The sequence below is a fragment of the Dipodomys ordii genome, unplaced genomic scaffold, assembly GCF_000151885.1.
Source record: "Dipodomys ordii isolate 6190 unplaced genomic scaffold, Dord_2.0 Scaffold141, whole genome shotgun sequence".
NCBI lineage: Eukaryota > Metazoa > Chordata > Mammalia > Rodentia > Heteromyidae > Dipodomys > Dipodomys ordii.
The window spans coordinates 2,608,210-2,629,594 of record NW_012267357.1 but is presented as its reverse complement, the minus strand read 5'-3'; the positions used below and the strand labels follow the sequence as shown (position 1 = coordinate 2,629,594).

At 47.3% G+C, this 21,385-nt stretch overlaps 1 protein-coding gene across 3 annotated transcripts in view; it reads left to right on the top strand.

Moving 5' to 3' along the window:
- Ppm1f (protein phosphatase, Mg2+/Mn2+ dependent, 1F) overlaps positions 1-20,815 on the top strand; it is a 33,922-nt gene extending 13,107 nt beyond the window's left edge. For all 3 annotated transcript variants that reach the window (XM_013031493.1, XM_013031495.1, XM_013031494.1), the window contains 6 exons: positions 3,144-3,283; positions 11,039-11,241; positions 12,837-13,025; positions 15,702-15,845; positions 17,828-17,921; positions 18,851-20,815. In XM_013031493.1, coding sequence (XP_012886947.1) covers positions 3,144-3,283; positions 11,039-11,241; positions 12,837-13,025; positions 15,702-15,845; positions 17,828-17,921; positions 18,851-19,224 — 1,144 coding nt within the window. In that variant the 3' untranslated portion in view covers positions 19,225-20,815. The remainder of the gene's footprint in view (positions 1-3,143; positions 3,284-11,038; positions 11,242-12,836; positions 13,026-15,701; positions 15,846-17,827; positions 17,922-18,850) is intronic.
- The last annotated feature ends 570 nt before the right edge of the window (positions 20,816-21,385 follow it).

The window sequence follows — 21,385 nt, the reverse complement described above, 5'->3', positions numbered from 1 at the left end:
AATTTTCTCCTGGTTAACTAGTTAACTGCTCAGACTAGTTTTGAACTGTGATTCTCAGATCTCAGCCTCCTGAGTGGCTAGGATTATAGTCATGAGCCACCAGCACACAGCTAAAGTCTAGTTTTATAATCCTAGTTCAAAGCCAACCCAATCCTTTAGACTCCTATCTCTAATTAACCACCAGAAAACTGGAACTGGAGCTGTGGCTCAAAGTGTTAGAGCGCTAGCCTTAAGCATAAACAGTTCCCAGGCTGAATTCAAGCCCCAGAACTTAGGGGGGAAAAGCTTATTTTTAATCATCATAATAGATTTAAGTTATTGTTTCCCTTCATGCAGACATGGGTGTTCATTCATAAGTGCACTCACCACCTAAAGTGTGAACTTTATGTGCAGTCTATACAGTGTGCCACTGTCCATGGGTTACCCACGTGCATACAAACCTCTGTTCATTGGTGCCTACCATCCCACTTTAGCCTCTTGGGATTGGTGTTCTGAGACCCTACAGAGGTTAGACCCTGAAAGCTCTGGTTTCTGCTGATTTGAGGTCGTGTCTCCTCTGTTATTGATAGCAGTTTCCTGATCACAAGTTTAGTTCCTGCAGCAGCTACATGCCTTAACAGAGTGGTTATTCAGATGTAGTTTTCCTCTCTCCTGCTAAATTCACCTACCCCAGGTGGCTGGTATTACTTGGGTCCCTAGAACTTTTCTGGCTGGCCTTCATGGAATAGTGATCTAGGACTCAGGGCCTCCACAGTGTAGCCATGGGGTGGGGCCTTGGATGTTGTGTCCAGGAAAAGGATGCTGGTGGCCCAAGGCCAAGCATTGTCTGGGTCCACATGGCCGGAAGCTGCCTCCCTGCCCCTACTAGCAACTGCGGCAGGGAGGGAGTGGGCAGGATGCTGAAGCATGACCTCAGAGGACCAAGGAGAACAGAGCCCTTCTTACTGTGTGGAAGGGAAAACCCAGTGGTTGGCAGGAAATGTCAGAATGGAGGAACTCATTTCTCATGTCTTGGCTTGTTTACCTACTTTTGGGGGGAGGGGATGGGAGTTGGAGGAATCAAATCTATGGCCTTGTGCATGCTAAGCAAGTGCTCTACAACTGAGCCACACCCTATCCAGGGTGGTTGTTTGTCAGAAGTTTCTACCTTAAATCACTCATTTAAAGTATCAGTTCATCCAGTAGATTCCAGACACCACCTGCAGAGCCTTCACACACCCAGCCCCCCTCCCCGCCACAGGACATGACCCATCAGCCAGGATATTATAAGGTTCTTGTTCTCTGGTTAAAGATAGAATATCATCCCTGCAGTGAATCACCTGGCTGTCCCCAGGCTTGTCCTTCACCCTCAGTAACAGGCAAAAGGCAGTAAGGTCACATCACACAGCCTTTGAGCCCTCAACCCCCCACCCTCTCACCCCCGCCCAAAGGAGGCAGACTCAGGATTGTAAGGTCCCCTAGAGTCTATAGGAGCTGAAAGAGGGCTGGTCCATTCTGCCCAGAAAAGCCAGAGAGACCATCTATGCAAGTGGATTTTGAGTGGAGTCCCCAAGCATGGAGCCCCAAGGATGGGAACAGGATGGACATGGAAAGGTGTACTTCTCACAGCCTCAGGCCATCCTCCCAGCTGCCCTCCTCCTTGGCCACAGCAGGCTTCTGTCTTCCCTCCATCTATCTCTCCCGCCTCTCTGGCCCGGTCTGCCAAAGGTGCCTGATACAAGGTTGGCATTTCTTTGCTACCACTTGCCTTCAGGCTAGAGTGACTTTTCCAATCTATCCCACCTGCTTCTACTCAGCTCTTCAGCTCTGTTGACCTTCAAACCAGTCACCAAGTTTTAGTCAGAATTGCTCCCAGTGAAAGATAGTGATCCGATGATCCCATTGGATCATTCTCCACTTCAGCAGCTGCTCCTTGGATGGGCCAAATCCTTCATTCAATCGTAGCTCCATCTCTTGCTAGATCATGTTCCTTTAGCTCCCTAGACCCCTTGAACTCAACGGAACCTAAAAACCCATGGAAAGAACCCATTACCCTAACCTAGGCAGGTTAATTAATGGTGCTATCATTCCAGTTGCTCAGTGGAGAGACTTTGACTCTGTCCCTGTTCTTTCCTCTGTTCAACCCCTGAGCAGTTTCCCTAGATATTGCTCTTCTCTGCTCCCTCCATCCATTGCCTAGCCCCTACTCAGCTCAGACCTTGACCTCCTTACTCTAGGCTCTGTACTAAAGTCAAACATGCGAGTGGCTCCCCATGGTCGTAAGTCTGGCCTACCCTCTTACTCCTTCCTGCTGTTCCATTGGCCCATCTGCCCAGGGATCCTGTGCACCACTCAGTTACTATCTCCACTAGACTTGCATGGTTTATCTAAAAATATAGCACCTGAATCCCATCTTCAGATCTACTTTCTGGGACATTATACCAAATTACCACAGACCAATTAATTGAAAAACAGAAATCTATTGTCTCATATTTCTGGAGGCTAGGGTGTCTGAGGTGAACATATTGGCAGGACTGGTTCCTTGTTCCCTGATAATCCTTGGCATTCTTTAGTGTATAAATTAATCTGCTATATCTCTGGCTCATGTTCATGTGTGTCTGTGTCTCTGTGTCTAAATTTTCCCTTAAAAAGATAATCAGTCATACTGACATAGGCCTATCCTACTCCAATATAACTTCATATTAGTTAATTATATCCGCTTTGGCCATATTTCCAAGTGAGGTCCCATTCCATGTGTTAAAGAGTCTCAACATGTGAATTTGGAAGGGGTACAGTTCAGCTCATAATATACCCTTATTCCTAAGTCTTCCAGCTGGCACTGTTGATCCTCTTCTCTCCTGTGACACATGGGCCAGGAACCATTTATCAGCTTGAAAATGAAGCAAATTTGCCCAACACCAAGGCTCACATGCCCCTGTGACACCTTCTAAGCAGGTTCCTTTGGGTGATGTGTGTCTGCCTCTGGATGTTTTGTGAACATCCATCCCAGCTCCCTGAGGACAGCTGTTATACTGCTCATCATGACCCAGAGCAGGATATGAGCCACCAGCACCACCTCCGGAGGGTCCTCTGGGTGGGAGGGTGCCAGGCATGGGCTTCCGCTGGAAGTCGCCCCAACCCCACTTCTCATTTCTTGTCCCTAGGAATGCTCCACCATCAGTTGCTGAAGCTCTGACCCATGAAGCCATTTCCCAGCTGCTACACACAGACCTTACTGAATTTAGGAAGTTGCCCAGGCAAGAGGAGGAGGAAGAAGAGGAAGAAGAGAAGCCTCCTGTGACCTGTGAGTTGCTTTCTTCTCGGGTGGTGCTGGGCTGCATAGCACATCACTAGGGTAACGTTATGAGCAGTATGTTGCTCAAAGCCAGTCAGAGGGGCAGGATCAAGGGGCAGAAAAAAAGCACCTGGCTTTCCATGCCAGTCACCCAACAAGACAGGGCCTCCATGCGTGCCATATTCCCTTTTAGGTCCTATTTCACATACACCTTGGGACTGGTCTCAATCAAGCCTGTCCTCTTTTACATGTGAGGAATCCAAGGTGATAATTCTCAGTCAGGTGGCCAGATTAAGTGCACTCACTGTTTTCCCTCAGTTAACTGGAGGTCAGTCAGCAGAGTGATGTGTGAGCCATCCACAGGGGCAGCATCATGGTCCAGGTGGTAGAAAATGTCACAGAGGGAACACCTTGGTCTCAGCTCACTAGAGGCAAGATAATTAGATGGAGACCTGCAGTGGTATCTGTGACCCTCATGCTGAGGTGGTGATAGAGGCTCACCTGTCACCTGTCTGCCATCAGTGGGGCACCAGAAACACCACAGAACAACCAGAAGCCTGCAAAGCCATTTGACAGATAATCTGCTTGTTAAAATGCAAGGCTCTTGTACTGCGTGACTTTTTTATTTCCTAGTAATTGCTTTTTATTGTATTTGACCAAGGCGTTAGTTCATGTTGGACCAAAGCTACAGGAAGAGAAAGTGACAGGCTGCAGGGCAGATCCAGAAGGAGTGTGTGTGGCTTTTTTTCCAGCTGGAAATTCACCTCTGCAACAGTCATCCAGGCAGTAGGAAGCACATCTTCCCTTTCTTTGCCATTTCCTGTCTGTGTTCCTTTAAACTCAGCATTATCCTATGCATAAAGGGAAAAGCAAAAGACAAAGTGGAGGAAAAGAGAAAAAACACTCAAGGCATTTAGCATCCTGTGTGCCAGGCCACTTCCCTCCTCCTCCTGGTCCCTTTTTCCTTGGCTCCCATCCCACCTTCCATCTGAGCACAGCCTTGTCTCCCTCCCTGGGAGACAGCTGTCCTCAATGACAGGCAGCCATTGTTCTTCACAAAGCGGACAGATTTCCGGCAGTGGCAGCTGCCACCAAGTGGACCCACAAAGGGAACTCTCCCACCCCAGCCAACCCTGGCTAGTTCCTTTGTCTGTCCAGGCAGGAAACAGCATCACCTGCTGGTGGGAAAGAGAACTGCCCTGACTTGGCACAGCCAAGCCCTACACCTGGGACCTGTAAGGAAGGAAGACCTAGAAAATCACAGCTTGCTTTGCCCTGCCCTCCCTGTTGGCCCCACAGCAGTATCATGCAGACCTGGGCTAGTGCCTTGATTACTCACAGAACCTAGCACAGTCTGTTATCTGCAAGCCATTCTTGCACAAACTGTATCAGGGCAGGCACTGTGAAATTTAGCACCCAAAGTGCAGATACACTTGAAGCCTCTGTGCCTACCACTTCTCTCTGGTCGTAGATTTTTGTTATTGTTTTTGTTGTTAGTTTGGTTTTGTTGTTGTTGTTGTTTTGTGCCAGTACAAGGGCTTGAACTCAGGACCAGAGAAGTCTTTTTCTTTTTCATTCAAGGCTAGCACTCTACCACTTGAGCTACAGCTCCAATTCCAGCTTTTTGTTTTAAATTTTTATTGTTATTAGAAATGTGATATACAGAGGGGTTACAGTTACATAAGTCGGGTAAAAAATACATTTCTTGCCAGGCACTGGTGGCTCATGCCTGTAATCCTAGCCACTCAGGAGGCTGAGATCAGAGAGTCACAGTTCAAAGCCAGCCTGGGCAGGAAAGTCTGTGAGACTCTTTTCTCCACTTAACCATCAGAAAACTGGAAGTGGTGCTGTGGCTCAAAATGGTAGAGAACTAGCCTTAAGTAAGAGTTCAGGATCAGTGCCCAGGCCCTGAGCTCAAGCCCCTTGAACTAACATCACCACCACAACAAAAGAGTACCTTTCTTTTTGGACAACATTGTCCCTTCCCTCCACTGCCAGTTTTTTTGGTGGTCAGTTGGAGATTACCCAGGCTGGCTTTGAACTGGGATCCTCAGCTCTCAGCCTCTCTAGTAGCTGGGATTACAAGCTTGAGCAAACAGGCCTCCTAATAAGGAAGTTATAAAGCTCCAGGTCCATAGCTCTTAGCCAGAGGAGCAGGTCAAGGATCCAGTAACCTGAGGACCAGGAATCACCTGAGGACCAGGAATCACTGTTCAAGCTTATCATCCTTGTTTGTAACTGCTCTTTGCTTGGGCAAGATTCAAGTTCAAGCTGGGTGCCCAGTGGCTCATACCTATAATCCTAGTTACTCAAAAGAGGCTGAGAGCTAAGGATTGCAGTTCAAAGCCAACCTGGACAGGAAGGTCTGTGAGACTTTTATTTTTCTGTTAATAATGCGTTTTTATTTTCTTTTTTAATATATTTTTTATTGTAAAGATACTGTACAGAGGGGCTGGGAAAGTGGCTCAGTGGTAGAGCGCTTGCCTTGCATGCATAAGCAAAAAGAAAAAAAGCCAGAAGTGGTGCTGTGGCTCAAGTGGTAGAGCGCTAGCCTTGAGCTGAAGAGTTGAGGGACAGCACCCAGGCCCAGAGTTCAGGCCCCACGACTGGACCCAAAAAAAAAAAAAAGATACTGTACAGAGGAGTTACAGTTACATGATCTCCAATTAACCACCAGAAAACCACAGGTGGCACTGTGGCTCAAGTGGTAGAATACTCGCCTTGAGCTGAAGAGCTCAGGCCCAGAGTTCAAGCCACATGACTGACCAAAAAAAAAAAAAAGTCCAAACCCATGAATGGAAGTAGCAGTGGAAAGGAAAGAGGCAGCTGAGGGCTATGTGCTCCCTGTGTACTTTGAGCCTGATAAGCACCAGCAATTTCCAGCAAGAGTGAGAAGGAGCCCACAGCAGTTTTCCAGGTGGTTTTCTGAACAGAGGAGAGGGAGAGGGGCGCCTGGGAGTCAGCACCATGAGGACTGGCTGTATCTGTTAGGACAGAGATGTATGGAGCTGCTGGCCATAAGCTAGGCCCACCAAGTTGGTCCTTTATCCTCTTTTGCACCCATACTCTCAGTCTGGCCCTGCCAGTCCCACAGTTCTTGTCAGTGCTTAAAACAAGGCCCTATCCTGGATATGGGATAATAGTCAGTACTAGACCTTACCCCAAACTTAATGCAGCATTCCCCTCAACTTCATCCTTCTGTGGCCTCCTGTGTTCCAAGATCCCAGCTCATAGGCTCTTCTCCTGTGACTTTCTCTAGCCTCAGAGCTCTTTTTTATTCCACAGCCACAACCCTGTCTGAGAACACTTACTCTCCCAGTTCCTCATGTCCTATGGTCTGCAGTACTCAGGCTCTGCCCTTTTTCCTCTGACTTGACCTTGAATTCCATTCTTAAGTGACTGGTTCTTTTTTTTTTTTTTTTTTTGTCGGTCGTGGGGCTTGAACTCTGGGCCTGGGCGCTGTCCTTCAGCTCTTCAGCTCAAGGCGAGTGCTCTACCACTTGAGCTACAGCGCCACTTCCAGTTTTCTGGTGGTTTATTGGAGATAGGAGTCTCACGGTCTCTCCTGCCCGGGCTGGCTTTGAACCGCGATCCTCAGATCTCAGCCTCCTGAGTAGCTAGGATTACAGGCGTGAGCCACCAGCGCCCAGCTAAGGGACTGGTTCTGACTCACTTATACCTGCCATGTATACCTGGACTGGCCAGAACTGGAGTCCCATGAGAGATTTGTTCATTGAAATGAAGTGAATCCCTGAAGGCAGAGCCCTGGGCATTTCCTTTGGACCTGGTTCAAAGATCAAGAAGATCTTTTTTTGTGTGTGCCTGTACTGTGGCCTGAACTCTAGGCCTGGGCACTGTTCCTTAGCCTTTAAGGCTCAAGGATAGTACTCTACCACAAGCCATAGTTCCAATTCCAACTTTTTGGTGGTTAATTGGAGATAAGAGTTTCACTTTCCTGCCTAGGCTGGCTTTGAGCAGAGATCCTCAGATTTTAGCCACCTGACTAGCTAAGATTACAGGCATGAGCCACTGGTGCCTGGCTACATGTTTTGTTTAGGATATAAGCTTCACTGAGATTTTGTAGGGTATAGCATTTGTTGTTACATTATCAACTATCCCCAAAATTACAAGCTTAAAGTGACAGTTTTTCCCTTCTGTGGTCCATATGTCTGCAATTTGGGAGCAGCTTAGGTAGGTGATTTTGTCCAGGCGCTCATGAAGTTGTGGTCAGATGGTTGTCACTGCCTGGGGGATCTGCTCCTAAGCAGAGCAGAGAGCATGAGTGCAAGTAATCCCCCCAACCACACATGGTCACTTCCATTTTATTGCATTTGGTAGAAGCAAAGTTCACAAAGTCATGCTTTCAAGGGGAAGGACCTAAGCTGTGCCTAAGGAAAGGAAAAAGGCAGAACATTCACAGACGTACTTTAAAGCCATAGGGAAAACACTTGTGATGAAAAATTAACATATTTTAAAAACACACATAAGAGCCAGGTGCCAGTGGCTCACACCTGTCATCATAGCTAATCAGGAGGCTGAGATCTGAGGATTGCAGTTTGAAGCCAGCCCAGGCAAGAAAGTCCATGAGACTCATCCCCAATTAACCACAAAAAAGCCAGAAGTAGAGGTGTGGCTCAAATGAGTACTAGCTCTGAACAAAAGAAGCTAGTGCCCAGGCCCTGAGTTCAAGCCCTAGAAGTGACACACAAAAAGGAAAGAAAAGACAAGACACATAAAGGGAACACTCACCCATAGAACCAGCCCCTGTAGGTACTCACTACTGACCATCTTAATTGTGTGTGGTTTCTGCTCTTTTTTTTTTCTAAACACTTTTTTTTGGGGGGGGTCCAGTCGTGGGGCCTGAACTCTGGGCCTGGGCGCTGTCCCACAGCTCTTCAGCTCAAGGCTAGCGCTCTACCACTTGAGCCACAGCGCCACTTCCAACTTTTTTCTTTTTGCTTATGTGGTGCTGAGGAATCAAACCCAGGGCCTCAGACATGCAAGGCATGCTCTTTTTTTTTTTCTGTCCTGGGTTTAAGTGGTTTTTCACATACTTGTAATAGAAGAATACATGTCATATTTTTTTTCTCAGTCAAAAATCATGGTATAAAAGTTTTACATGCTTGTAAACTATGTAAGAGTCCATTTTTATCCTTGTTTTGAAATATCATAGTGGCATATTCATTTGTAAAAACTAATGCAGAATCCATGAACATATTATCCAGTTTCCTCAAGGATAACCTCTTTAAGGTCAGTACTGGGATTTTGAACTCAAGGTTTTACACTTAGTAAGCAAAAAGCACCACTTGAGCCATAACTCTAGCCATATTTTTTCCTTTTGTTATTTTTCCAATAGGGCCTATTGGTTTTTGCTCAGACCTGCTTCTGAGTGAGATCTCTCTCTTCCTGTCTCTCCATCCTGCATAGCTGGCGTTACAGACACACACACTATGCCCCCCACTTTTTTTTCTTTTCTTTCCTTTTTTTTTTTTCTTTTTTGTGGGTCATGAGGCTTGAACTCAGTCCCTGAGCTTTTCTGCTCAAGTCTAACATTCTGCCACTGTGAGCCACAGTGCCACTTCCAGTTTTCTGGCAGTAAACTGGAGATAGGAGTCTCACCGACTTTCCTGCTTGGCTGGCTTTGAACCGCAATCCTCAGATCTTAGCCCCCTGAGAAGCTAGGATTACAGGCCATCAGCCACCAGCACCTAGCTTCCTTTTCTTTTTTAATTCCAGTACCAGAACTTGACCTCAGAGTCTCACATTTTGCTTAGCTTTTTCACTTACGACTAGAGCTCTACCACTTGAGCCACAACTCTAGTCTATTTTTTTTTTGTTGGTTACTTAAAGGTAGAGAGTCTTCTGGACTCTTCTACCCAGGCTGACTCCAAACCTCGTTCCTCAGATCTCAGCCTTCTGAGTAGTTAGGATTACAGGTGTCAGCTACCACTACTACCTAGCTGAAATAAGAGTCTTGCTCTAGCTAGCCTTGACCCTTGACCCTCCTGTCTCCACCTCCCAAGTAGCTAGGATTATAGATGTGAATCACAGTGCCCAGAAGAGGTAACCTCCAGCAAAATTATAATAAAACATCACAAATGGGATCATAACATAAACACAAAGGATACCTTTATTATCCACTAGTAGCCAATCAGATGCTACATACCCAGTTCTCTAAATACTGGCAATTGCTAATCTTCATTTCTATCAGTTTGTCATTTCAAGATGTGTCAATACCAGCTCACCATTAGTCCTAGCCACATGGAAGGCTGGAATAGGAAAGATCATAGCTTGAGGCCCACCCAGGCTGAAAAGTTCACAAGACCCCTTATAAACCAATAGCTGGGTGTGGGGCACACACCTGTCATCCTAGCCATGTGGGGAGCTGTGATCTGAAGAATTGCATTTCCAAGCTAGCCTGTACAAAAAAGTTTCCAAGACTCCCATCTCTAAAGAAGAAGAGGGGTATGATATTATGTGCCTGTCATCCCAGCTACAGCGGGAAGCAAAAAATAAGAGGGTTAAGGTCCAATAAAGCAAGATCTTATCTCAGCAATAACCAATACAGAAAAGAGCTAGAGGCATGACTTGATGGTAGAGTACCAACCTACTCAACACAAGGTCCTGAGTTCAAACCCCAGTATTGCCAAAAGAAAAAAAAATGCTTATAATGGAATCATATAATATGCAACTTTTGAGGATTGTCTTTAACACTCAGCAGAATTCTATGCAGATGAACCCCATTTTTCCATGTCAATGCTTCACTCTGTTCTGTTGCCATCTTCCAGGAGACGGGAGGACCACTGGTTTTTGTTTAACACTTACAGAAGGACATAAGGGCAGATTCCAGATTTTGGCTGTTACTAATAACACCACTGTGAACATTCACATTCAGGTTTTTGTGAAGTCTTTATTTCTCTGGAACTAGTGCCCAGCATTGCAATTATTGGGTCATATGGCAGTTAGATGTACTGTTCGGAATTTTGGTAGTTTTGGTGTTTGGGGGAGGAGGGAGTGTGCGCATACACGCGCATGCGCCCATGCTACTGAGGTTTAAACTCAGGACTTAGGGGGCTGGGAAGGTGGCTCAGTGGTAGAGCGCTTGCCTTGCATGCATGAGGCCCTGGGTTCGATTCCTCAGCACCACATAAGCAAAAACAAAAAAAGCCGGAAGTGGCGCTGTGGCTCAAGTGGTAGAGCACTAGCCTTGAGCTGAAGAGCTGAGGGACAGCGCCCAAGCCCAGAGTTCAGGCCCCACAACTGGACCCAAAAAAAAAAAAAAACCTCAGGACTTAGTACTTGCTAAGCAGGTATTCTACCACTGAGTCATGCCTTTAGCCCTTGCAAAAATCTTTTTAATAATAACTTAATTCTTCATCAAGAGAATAGACCAGAGTTTAATTATTCTTCTGTCATTAGATATATAGCATTTTTTGTTAATGGGCAATTTTAAATGGTTCTGTATTTTATCCTTAATTTATTTTTTGCAAACCATGTGGCAAACCATGATGGAACTACTCCATTGTGGGCCAGGAGACTTCTGAGTACATATTGTCAAAACCAGCAACATCTATCTAGCTGACAACATGTTGTGGTGCGTAGTGTAGTATGTTGGCACACTCAGAAGGTCCTGGAAGATGATTGATTGGTAGGATCCATCTGGAAAACTGGAGAAGGCAGTAAAAGAGTTTGTTCAAGGGGTCCATAAAGCTTCAGTTGGCCTAGTCTGTACATCTCTAACCATTCTTCTCTCCTGCCCATCAGTACTAGATGCCAAAGGCCTGGCACGGAGTTTCTTTAACCAGCTCTGGGAAGTATGTGGCCAGTGGCAGAAGCAGTTGCCATTGACTGCCCAGACCCCACCACGGCAGTGGCTGGTCTCTATCCATGCCATCCGGAACACTCGCCGCAAGATGGAGGATCGGCATGTGTCCCTTCCTTTCTTCAATCATCTCTTCGGCTTCTCAGTGAGTTTTCTGCCTGCATAGCCCAGTGTCCAGCACCAGGATAGCACAGAGGGAGCCTAAGCAGGAGGTTGGAACCCTGGGTGCTGAGAAATGCGGCCAACTAAAGCTGAGCCAGAAGAACTGCTTCTCAGTTGCTGTTTCAAGGCCAAAGTATCTGGTGGCTGGCTCTTTGAGAAACCTGGGGGGGGCGGGTGTTAATTCACAGCACTAGCACCTTTGAGCCAGGCTACTAGTCACCTTGAATCCAAAGCAAAGTTTGAAAATTAAAGCAAGAGTTGAGCCTGGCACCAATGGCTCATGCCTAGCTACTTAGGATGCTGAGATCTGAGGATCAGGGTTCAAAGCCAACCTAGGCAAGAAAGTCCATGTGACTCTTTTTTTTTTCTTTTTTGGTCAGTCATGGTGCTGGAACTCAGGGCCTGGGCACTGCCCCTGATCATTTTGCTCAAGGCTAGTACTCTACCACTTTGAGCCACAGTGCCACTACTGGTCATTGAGTGGTTAACTGGAGATTAGAGTCTCACATACTTTCCTGCCCAGGCTGACTTTGAACCACGATTCTTAGATCTCAGCCTCCTGAGTAGCTAGGATGAGCCACCAGCACCAGACTTTCCATGAGACTCTTATCTCCAATAAATTACCAAAATAGCCAGATGTGGGGCTATGGCTCAAGTGCTAGAACACTAACTAGCCCTGAGCAAAAGCTCAGGGATAGAGCCCAGGTCCTGAGTTCAAGCCCAGGACAAGAAAGGAAGGAAGGAAAAAAGGAAAGAGGGAGGGAGGAAGGAAGGAAGAAAGAAAGCAAGGAAGGCAGGAAGGGAAGAAGGAAGGCAGGCAACAGTTGCCCCATATCTGATAGAAGACAAGGCTTAGTACCAAGTTCAGACTTGTATTGCTGAGCCTTGCTCAGCCTCTAGCACAGAAGCCATCTGCAGCATCTCAGCTCATTTTATGTTTGCAGCCACCTTACATAGCTGGCAGGACCCAGAACCTCTGAGACCTAACAGGCATACTTAGCCAAGTTGACTGGTGTAACGGTGAAGGCCATGTTGATTCTTTCAGACTTAACCTGTCTCTGCTTGTTTTCTGTTGCCTATACCAGAAAACCTGAGACTAGGTAATTTGTAAAGGGAAAACAATGATGTGTTCTTACAATTCTAGATACTGGGAGGGCTAAGGTCAAGGGGCTCCCATCTGTTGAAGGGATTTTTATTGGTGGGGACTCTGTGCAGAGTCCTAAATCAATGCTTTGTATCACACTCTTGAAACAGAACAAGCTGCCAAAGAGAGCTCTCTTTTCTAACAAAACCACTCTCTCGTTAATGCATTCATCCATAAGTAGATCACCCCCAATTGCCTCTTAAAGTCCCACCTCCAAATATCATAAGCATCAGCCTTTGGAGATTAATTTTCAACACAGGAATTCTGGGAGACATACAATGAAACTATAACATGATTTTAGTTGGTGCCAAGGCTGTAATCCCCTCCTCTCCCCTCCCCCCTCCCCTCCCCACCAGGTGAGTGCAACTGGCTAGGGTCCCCGCCTCACTAGGTACAAGGCCAGCGTTATGTGACTCCCACTGCCTTCCCATCAGGACCCTGTGGATCGTGCCTACTTTGCTGTGTTTGATGGTCATGGAGGCGTGGATGCTGCAAGGTATGCTGCTGTTCATGTGCACGTCAATGCTGCCCACCGGCCACAACTGCCCACAGACCCTGCTGGAGCCCTCAAAGAAGCTTTCCAGCTCACTGATGACATGTTTCTCTGGAAAGCCAAGAGAGAGGTAAGAACAAGCAGCCAGATCACAAGTGCATTGGGGGACTAATAGCCATTAAATGCGTTAGAGAGTCGTGGCTTCTGCAGAGGAAAAGAAAGTGAAGTGGTTGGTGACCTGGGGTGGTCCTTACAGAATACTGTTGGGGCCATGCCATTTCATTCTTACTAGAGGGAGGGACTCATTTTTTTACTTAGAATGGAAATAGCACAAAGATTTCCCCTTTATTACTGTGGGAACTTTTTTGTGTGGTGGTAGTGGTGGTGGTGGTAGTGGTGGTTCTTACTATAATAAAATACCTGAGGCTGGGAAATGTTGAATAGAAGAAGATTGTTTTAGCTCATGGTTCTGGAGGTGTCGAGGTCAAAGAGCTCACCAGGTAATGTCTTGCTGGCAGAATCCCCAAGTGGCTCAGAGCATCACATGACAAGAGACAGAGTACATGTTTGTGTGTTGTGGTATAGGTGGTGGTGGTTGTAGTGGTAGAAGTGGTGTGGGTGTTAGTGTCTGCCTGTCTTTCTTTTTACTTCCTTCCCTCTCCTTATAAAGCACCAGGATTCCACCCTAATGACCTTATCCAACACCAGTCCCCTCCCAAAGACATTCCCTCTAAATTTCATACTTGGATTGAGTTTCCATCCTCACGATATCTTACCATGGGAATTAAATTTCAACACACAAAGCCTATCTCTAGACTATCTCAAAGACTATCTCTAGACCTTAGCACCCCTGAAACATCATGCCAGGCCCCCAGCAATATAGACTTGAAGATGGTCTGTAGGCCACAGAAGGAAGGAGCACCTGCTTTATACATGGCTCATGCTTACAATCCTAGCTACTCAGGAGGCTGAGATCTGAGAATCCTGGTTCAAAGCCAGTCCAGGCAGGAAAGTCCTTGAGACTCTTATCTTCAATTTAACCACTCAAAAGCCAGAAGTGGAGCTGTGGTTCAAGTGATAGAGTGCTAGCCTTTTGCAAAAAAAGGCCAAGGATAGCACCTAGGCCCTGAGTTCAAACCCTAGGATCAGCACCAAAATAAACAAATATATATATATGGAAAGGTGACAGACAAGTCAGACAAATGCTTAGAAAGATTTTATTGCCACACAGGACCACCCAGGGAAGTACCACAGTTGGTTAGGAGGCGAGGGAGACAGGCAAGCATAGCCCACTAAATAGGCCCAGTTAAGCCCCAGCAAGATCAGACTTGGGGATTTTGAACTACCAGAATGACTCCTAGCCTGCTCTCACTACCTGAAGCCACCAGAGCAGGGGACACTTTGCCTACTATATAAAGTGAAGACATGTTTGGGGCATGAGCTCCAAACCAGAGAGCCTACCTATGAAAGGTGCACTCACAGCAGACATGCTGACTCTAGGACTTAGCTAGCCATGGGGCAGTCTCCAGGATCATCAATGCTCCAGATAACAGCATATCATAAAATACACAAAAATGCAAACTATAGCCAGGTGCTGGTGACTCACATTTGTAATCCTAGGTACTCAGGAGGCTGAGGTCTGGGGATCATAATTTCAGGCCAGCACAGGCAGGAAAGTTCATGAGAAGAGCTCTCCTCTCCAATAAACTACTCAGAAAAAGTCAGAAATGGTACTGTGGTTTAAGTGCTAGAACATTAGCCTTAAGCAAAAAGATGCTCAGGGACAGAGCTCAAGGTACTGTGGTTTAAGTGCTAGAACATTAGCCTTAAGCAAAAAGATGCTCAGGGACAAAGCTCAAGCCCTGAGTTCAAGCCCCAGGGCTGGCACAAAAAAAAAAGCCAACTGTGGTCATATAGCAGCTCACATGGATCATGTATAGTGGAATCAACAAACAAGCTTGACATGGCTCTACCTTCCTGTAATCTCAGTTACTCAGGAGGTATAGGTCAGAGGAACATAATCTAAGGCCATCTCCAGGCAAAAACACCAAGTCTCCCCCCCTCCCCGCCAAAAATATAGAATCATAAAAGCAAAAATGTAACCGGGCGCTGGTGGCTCACGCCTGTAATCCTAGCTACTCAGGAGGCTGAGATCTGAGGATTGCGGTTCAAAGCCAGCCCGGGCAGGAGAGACCGTGAGACTCCTATCTCCAATAAACCACCAGAAAACCAGAAGTGGCGCTGTAGCTCAAGTGGTAGAGCGCTCGCCTTGAGCTGAAGAGCTGAGGGACAGCACCCAGGCCCAGAGTTCAAGCCCCATGACCGACAAAAAAAAAAAAGCAAAAATGTCTAGTGGCATCACTGTAGTGATAGATCATCTACCTAGCAAATATGAGACTGAGCTCAGACTCCAGTATCACCAAAAATTTAAATATGCAGATTGTGATCAGCACATAGTTCCACTGCTCTAGCTCAGCCCGGTCTCCCTAAGTTGCTAGTGTTCCTCAGGAACATTCTGGAGTCATTTGTAGAAATGAGTCACTAGGTTAAGAAAGAAGAACTCAGAGCTGAAGGAGTGCCTTGCTAGGAAGGCATAAGGAACGGAGTTCAAACTCCAGTGCTGTTCAATAGGAAGCTATAGTTCTAATCCTAGTCAGGAGTCTGAAATCTGAGAATCATGATTCAGAACCAGCCCAGGCACATAAGTCCTCCACATTCCTATCTCCAGCTTACCAGCAAAAAGCTTGGCTCAAATGTAAGAGCACCAGTCGTGTTACATCTCATCCCATCTGGGCTCTCCTTGCAGCGGTTGCAGAGTGGCACCACAGGAGTATGTGCTCTCATTGCCGGAAAGACCCTGCACATCGCCTGGCTCGGGGACTCCCAGGTTATCCTGGTGCAGCAGGGACAGGTGGTAAAGCTGATGGAGCCACACAAACCTGAGCGACAGGTAAAGAATTCCCTCTGCTTAAGCCCAGGATGTGTTGTATTGGGAACCTAAGTCTGGGGACCTCATAGAGAAAACAGAATGTCAAGGAACCCCAACTGGGTATTGTCAGGGAAAGTTAGGCAGCACAAAGGGCCTTGGAAACTCTCTTGCCTGACCAAGTAGACAGAGTATTGCAAATGAGCCCTTCCTGAGAGTCCTTTGGGTCACAGTGATATGGAACCTGGGGTTCCAGATGAGAACTGGGCCTTCTGACCCAACAGATGGCCCAGGCAGTGGGGCCAGCTCTGCCTAACACATAGGCCTATGATGTGTGCCAGCATGGAATGGCCAACCACAGAGCAAGAACAAGGAGGTGACCTTGCACTGGAGCAGAAGGGCACAAGTCTTGGAACTTCAGTAGGCAGACACTACTCTGGGATCCTGGGGTCCTGGTGTTTCACTTGTTTGGGCCTCGGATCCTTACCTGGATGTGAGAGTGACATTGCTGCTTGGACCATGTCTCACAAATGGGATCAGACAGAGAAGCCATGGGCTGGTAGCTCATGCTTGAAATCCTAGCTACTTCAAAAGCCAGTCAGGATAAGAAAGTCCCTGAGACTCTTATCTCCAATTAAAGTACTAGAAAACTGGAAGTAGAGCTGTGGCTCAAAGTGTTGGAGCACTAGCCTTGAGTGAAAAAGCTCAGAGACACAGCCGAGGCCCTAACTTCAAACCCCATAACCACCAACAACAACAAATAATTTCTCCACAAGCTGAGACAAGGGACCACTTCCAGTGGGAAGGATGTCCAACCTGCCAGATGGGAGCCTGTCATTCCTACCATGATGTTTTGAGAACCCCACAAGGATGCCCAGTCCTTAGTGCCAGAATCTGGAGAGAGGCTTTGGTTCTCCCAGCCTCTAGTTATTCTGCTCCTGTGTAGGGATGGAAAGGAAGAAGGGGGACTAATGTCTCTGTCTTTCTGGCCAACACTGTCTCCTAGGGTGCCAATGTTCTCATAAGCAACTGGTATGGTGCCCCAAGCCCACTCTGAGCATGCAGTGAGTCAGGAAGTTAACTTAAAAAATAGACATGCATGAGCCTCACTCCCATGCAAGACGTGGGGTACACTCCACTACTGTCACCAGCCTTCAGCTGACAGGTTCCTGTGTGCAAAGCCTTCTTCCATGAGAGAACATGTAGGACCAAAGAAGCTTTCCACAAGATTTTTGTGGCTAGACTGAGACTCTATTGTTGTCTTCTGAGAAGCAGTTAAGGCTGGAGCACTATGGTCCTCTGGCAAGCAAAGACAGTACCTGGGGCGAAGCTTGGGAAAAGGAAGAAAGGAATAGGCAGAGGTTTGCCCCTTAGGGCTAGCTAAGGCTTTGTGAGACCTGTGTCATGTGCCATACTTACTTGCCACATGAGCCAGGCACCATTGGCCCATGCCTGTAATCCTAACTACTCAGAAGGCTAAGTTTGAGGATCAAAGTTTGAAGCTAGCTTGGGCAGGAAGGTCTGTGAGACTCATGTCCATTTAACCACCCCCCACCCAAAAAATGGAAGTGGAGGGGCTGGGAAGGTGGCTCAGTGGTAGAGTGCTTGCCTTGCATGCATGAGGTCCTGGGTTCGATTCCTCAGCACTATATAAGCAGAAAAAGCCAGAAGTGGCGCTGTGGCTCAAATTGTAGAGCACTAGCCTTGAGATGAAGAGCTGAGGGGCAGTGCCCAGGCCCAGAGTTCAGGCCCCACAGCCAACAGAAGAAAAAAAAATGGAAATGGAGCTGTGACTCAAGTGGTAGAACATGAACCTTGAACGAAAAAGGTACAGAGACTAGGCCCTGAAGGTTCTGAGTTCAAGCCCCAGTATAGGCACACATTAGAGGGAGGGAGGGAGGAAAGGAAAAGAAGCTAGCTCAATGTCTTGGTTTATGCAGTGGTATTGGGGCCCCCATCCCATGAAGTCACTCAGGGCCCCTTCACTTTTCACTGTCTCCCCACAGGATGAAAAGGCACGAATTGAAGCACTGGGTGGCTTCGTGTCCTTCATGGACTGCTGGAGAGTCAACAGGACCCTGGCTGTGTCTAGAGCTATTGGTAAGGCGGTTACAGACCCTAACCCAGATGCAACCACAGGCCCATCCTGTAGTTTAGGAAAGTGTAATGTGCCAAAAAGAATTTGTAGTTTAAGCTGGTCACTGGTAGCTCATATCTGTAATCCTAGCCATTTTGGAGGCTGTGATCTGAGGATCTCAGTTTGAGATCTCTGAGGATCTCAGCCCAGGCAAAAAAAAAAATCTGTAAGACACTTATCTAAAAAAATGCTGGAAGTGGAGCTGTGGCTCAAGTGGTAGAGCTCTAGCCTTGCACACAAAGGCTCAGGGACAGTGCCCAAGTCTTGAGTTCAAGCCCCAGGACTGGGACCAAAAAAATAAATAAAAAGAATGTGCAATTGATAGCTACTCCTGGACTCAATAAAGGTATGGCCTCCCAATAAATCCCTGATAAATTGAAAATATTGTAAGTACAAAAAGTGTTTAGACCACCTAACCAAGCAAGCGTCAGTCTACAATAGAGTCTTAGAGCCCCTTTCTCTCAAGAGTGTGGGCTGGTGGGAGCTGCATTTTGCAGTCACTTCCCAGGACAGTGACAGAGTTTGTGTCTGTAGCTCAGGAAAGGATCAAAAAGGATCAGCTGCACCAGTGTCCCTCCCACCCTGCTGAGTGTCCAGTCCTCGGCTCCCTCCTTACAGCCTCCCTCCAGCCCCCGCCCCCAATCTACTGTACACAAGCAGGGGAGGGCATGGAGAGCTGGAGTGAGAGGCCTCCTCCATGTAGAGACTAGGGGCTGGGCTCACAGCCGTCGTGCTCTACTCTGAGGGAGGTGGGAAGCAGTAAGCAGGGTTGAATAGGAGGATGGTAGATAGCAGATTGGGCTGCATGCCTGCTGTGGTGACAGACATTGAGGTTGGGACCTGGGTGGATGGGAAGAAGCATCTGACACAAGGTCTTCCATCTCCTGCCCAGGGGACGCCTTCCAGAAGCCATATGTGTCTGGGGAGGCAGACGCAGCCTCCCGGGAATTGACGGGCTCTGAGGACTACCTGCTGCTTGCCTGTGATGGCTTCTTTGATGTGGTCCCCCACCAGGAAGTCGCTGGTCTTGTCCACAGTCACCTGATCAAGCAGAAGGGCAACGGGCTCCATGTTGCTGAGGAGCTGGTAGCTGAGGCCCGAGAGCGGGGCTCCCATGACAACATCACAGTCATGGTGGTCTTTCTCAGGGACCCTCAAGAGCTGCTGGAAAACAGGATCCAGGAGGCAGGGGACTCCCAGGCAGAGAGGAGAAGCCAAGACTCGCCCTTTGGCCTCTCAGAGCTTGAGATCGACACTACACAGTGAAACTAGATGGTCTAGGCCCCCCCCCAGCTCCCCAAACCACCCCTTCTCACCCTTGTGACTCTCCCCTTCAGAGGCCTTAGGACCTGACAGGTAGTTGTGGGCAGGGAGTGCTCACTACACAGCACTTCCCCAGCACCCAAGTTACTCAGGGTGCTTGCTACAGCCTGTCCTAATGACCTCAGAACCGCATCATTCAGCAGGTGGATCTCAGTAGAAAGCATAGGAAAAAAAAAAATAAGAAAGACCTCACCAAAGAACACAGTGGCCTGGGAAGTGGACCAGCTCTTGCCCACAACCTTCCATCAAGGTATAGGTGGGACTAGAGACCATCAGCATCTGGTAGAAACCTGACCAAAGACACAGGGGTGTACATGAATCACTCAGGTGCATCCATGTGGTTCAGGCAGATCCAGGAGGCCCAAGGAACCTTCAAGTATATGCCAGGATAGGTCCCAGCAGGGAGATTGTCCAGTCCAGTTTCTCATGGCTTCTTCATGGTAGCAAGGCTGGCACTAAAGAGGGTTGACCGATAGATAAGTCCAGCAGGTCCTACTTGACCAAGCTGACTTCCCAAAGAGGAGAGAGTGGCTTCCTCAAGAAGGAAGCACACTGTACCTGGCAGCCCTATGATATGTGGGGACTACTGGACCTCTGGGCCTCTCCTCTTCTCTGGGACATCCTGGGGAGATGAGGCTCCGAGCTCACAGTGACACCTGCATGTGTCTTTTGTTTGTGTCTTTGAATTTATTCCAGGGAAAAGTCTTAATTCAGAAGCAGTATTTCAGGTTCTATCTGTTTTTTGTTTGTTTGTTTTCTCAGTGCCAAGATGACCTATGGTGTCATATAATTTAAGCAGAGCTTAGCATTTATTCTATTCCTTAGAAAACTTAAATATTTACCTTTTTTTTATTTTCTTGTGGAAACATTTTTTGCAGTATTACTGATTTTTTTTCATAAATCAGGATTGAAGCAGAAACTTTACCAGGTGGTGTTAATAAGCCACTTAAGTGCCTTAAACTGCTTTGGGAGAGAGGAAAACCACTGGCCCGCCATAGATTCTGACAGACCTGTTGAAGTTCTCACAAAAGCAGCATTTGTTGTGTTAGGAAGACATGACTTGGGCTAGAAACCTTTCTAGAAGTTTTCTTTTTTTGTTTTTATTTTGTGTGTGTGATGCTGTGCACCCCCAGGAGTCTCTACAGTGTTTAGCAGGAGCCATAGCTGTGATAAGCTAGGGTCTGGGCCCAAATTTCAAGGCTCTGGGTGTTTTCCAGGCAAGTCTAGCCAGGTGCTAGGCATTGAAACCATTACTATTTGATAGGGATGTTCCAGAAAGTCTGTGTAATTTCATGGATTTCATTTGGGAAAATGTTTAAGAGGTTCTGGCAAGCTCAAAGGCAGCAGTGTCTCCAGTGGCAGTCTGACATTGTCAGCAGAGACCCTTATGTAGGTCTGTGGCTCGTGTCCTTCCCCACTGGGCTCTGCCCTGTAGCCTGACCAGCCTTAAAAGACACTGGAAAGCCAGACACTGGTGGCTCCCATCTGTTATCCTAGCTACTCAGGAGGCTAAGATCTGAGGATTGTGGTTCAAAGCCAGCCTGGGCAGGAAAGTCTGTGAGACTCTTATTTCCAGTTAATCACCAGAAAACTGGAAGTGGCACTGTGGCTCAAGTGGTATAGCATTTTCCTTGAGCTAAAGAGCTCAGGGACAGCACCCAGGCCTAGAGTTCAAGCCCCACAACTGACAAAAAAAAAAAAAAAAGACACTGGAAATACTTAAAGGCCTCAAGGAACACATACAATCTGTGAATAGTTAGAAGGATAAGCAAGGAAGCCAGGCACTGAGGAGGAGGCTAGCAGGGCCAGAGAGCAATGGGTGCCTTATTAGAGGTTTGGAGAAGGGGGAGAAGCTGAGTTTCTCATGTAGATGATCAAGCAGCCATCTGCAGACAGTGGGGGCTCCAGGAAGCCCTGAAGAGCTGTATGCGAAATGTCTGGGCCTTTTTCTCAGCTCACAAATGGGACAAGTACACAAGTTTTCCCATCCTGAGGCAAGTCCACTATCCAGCAGGAAGGGAGTAGGCATACCACTAGATTCCAAGGAGTTGAGGCATACCAACTCTTTTCCCTGTAGAGATGAAGTTTAGATCTCACAGTCAAT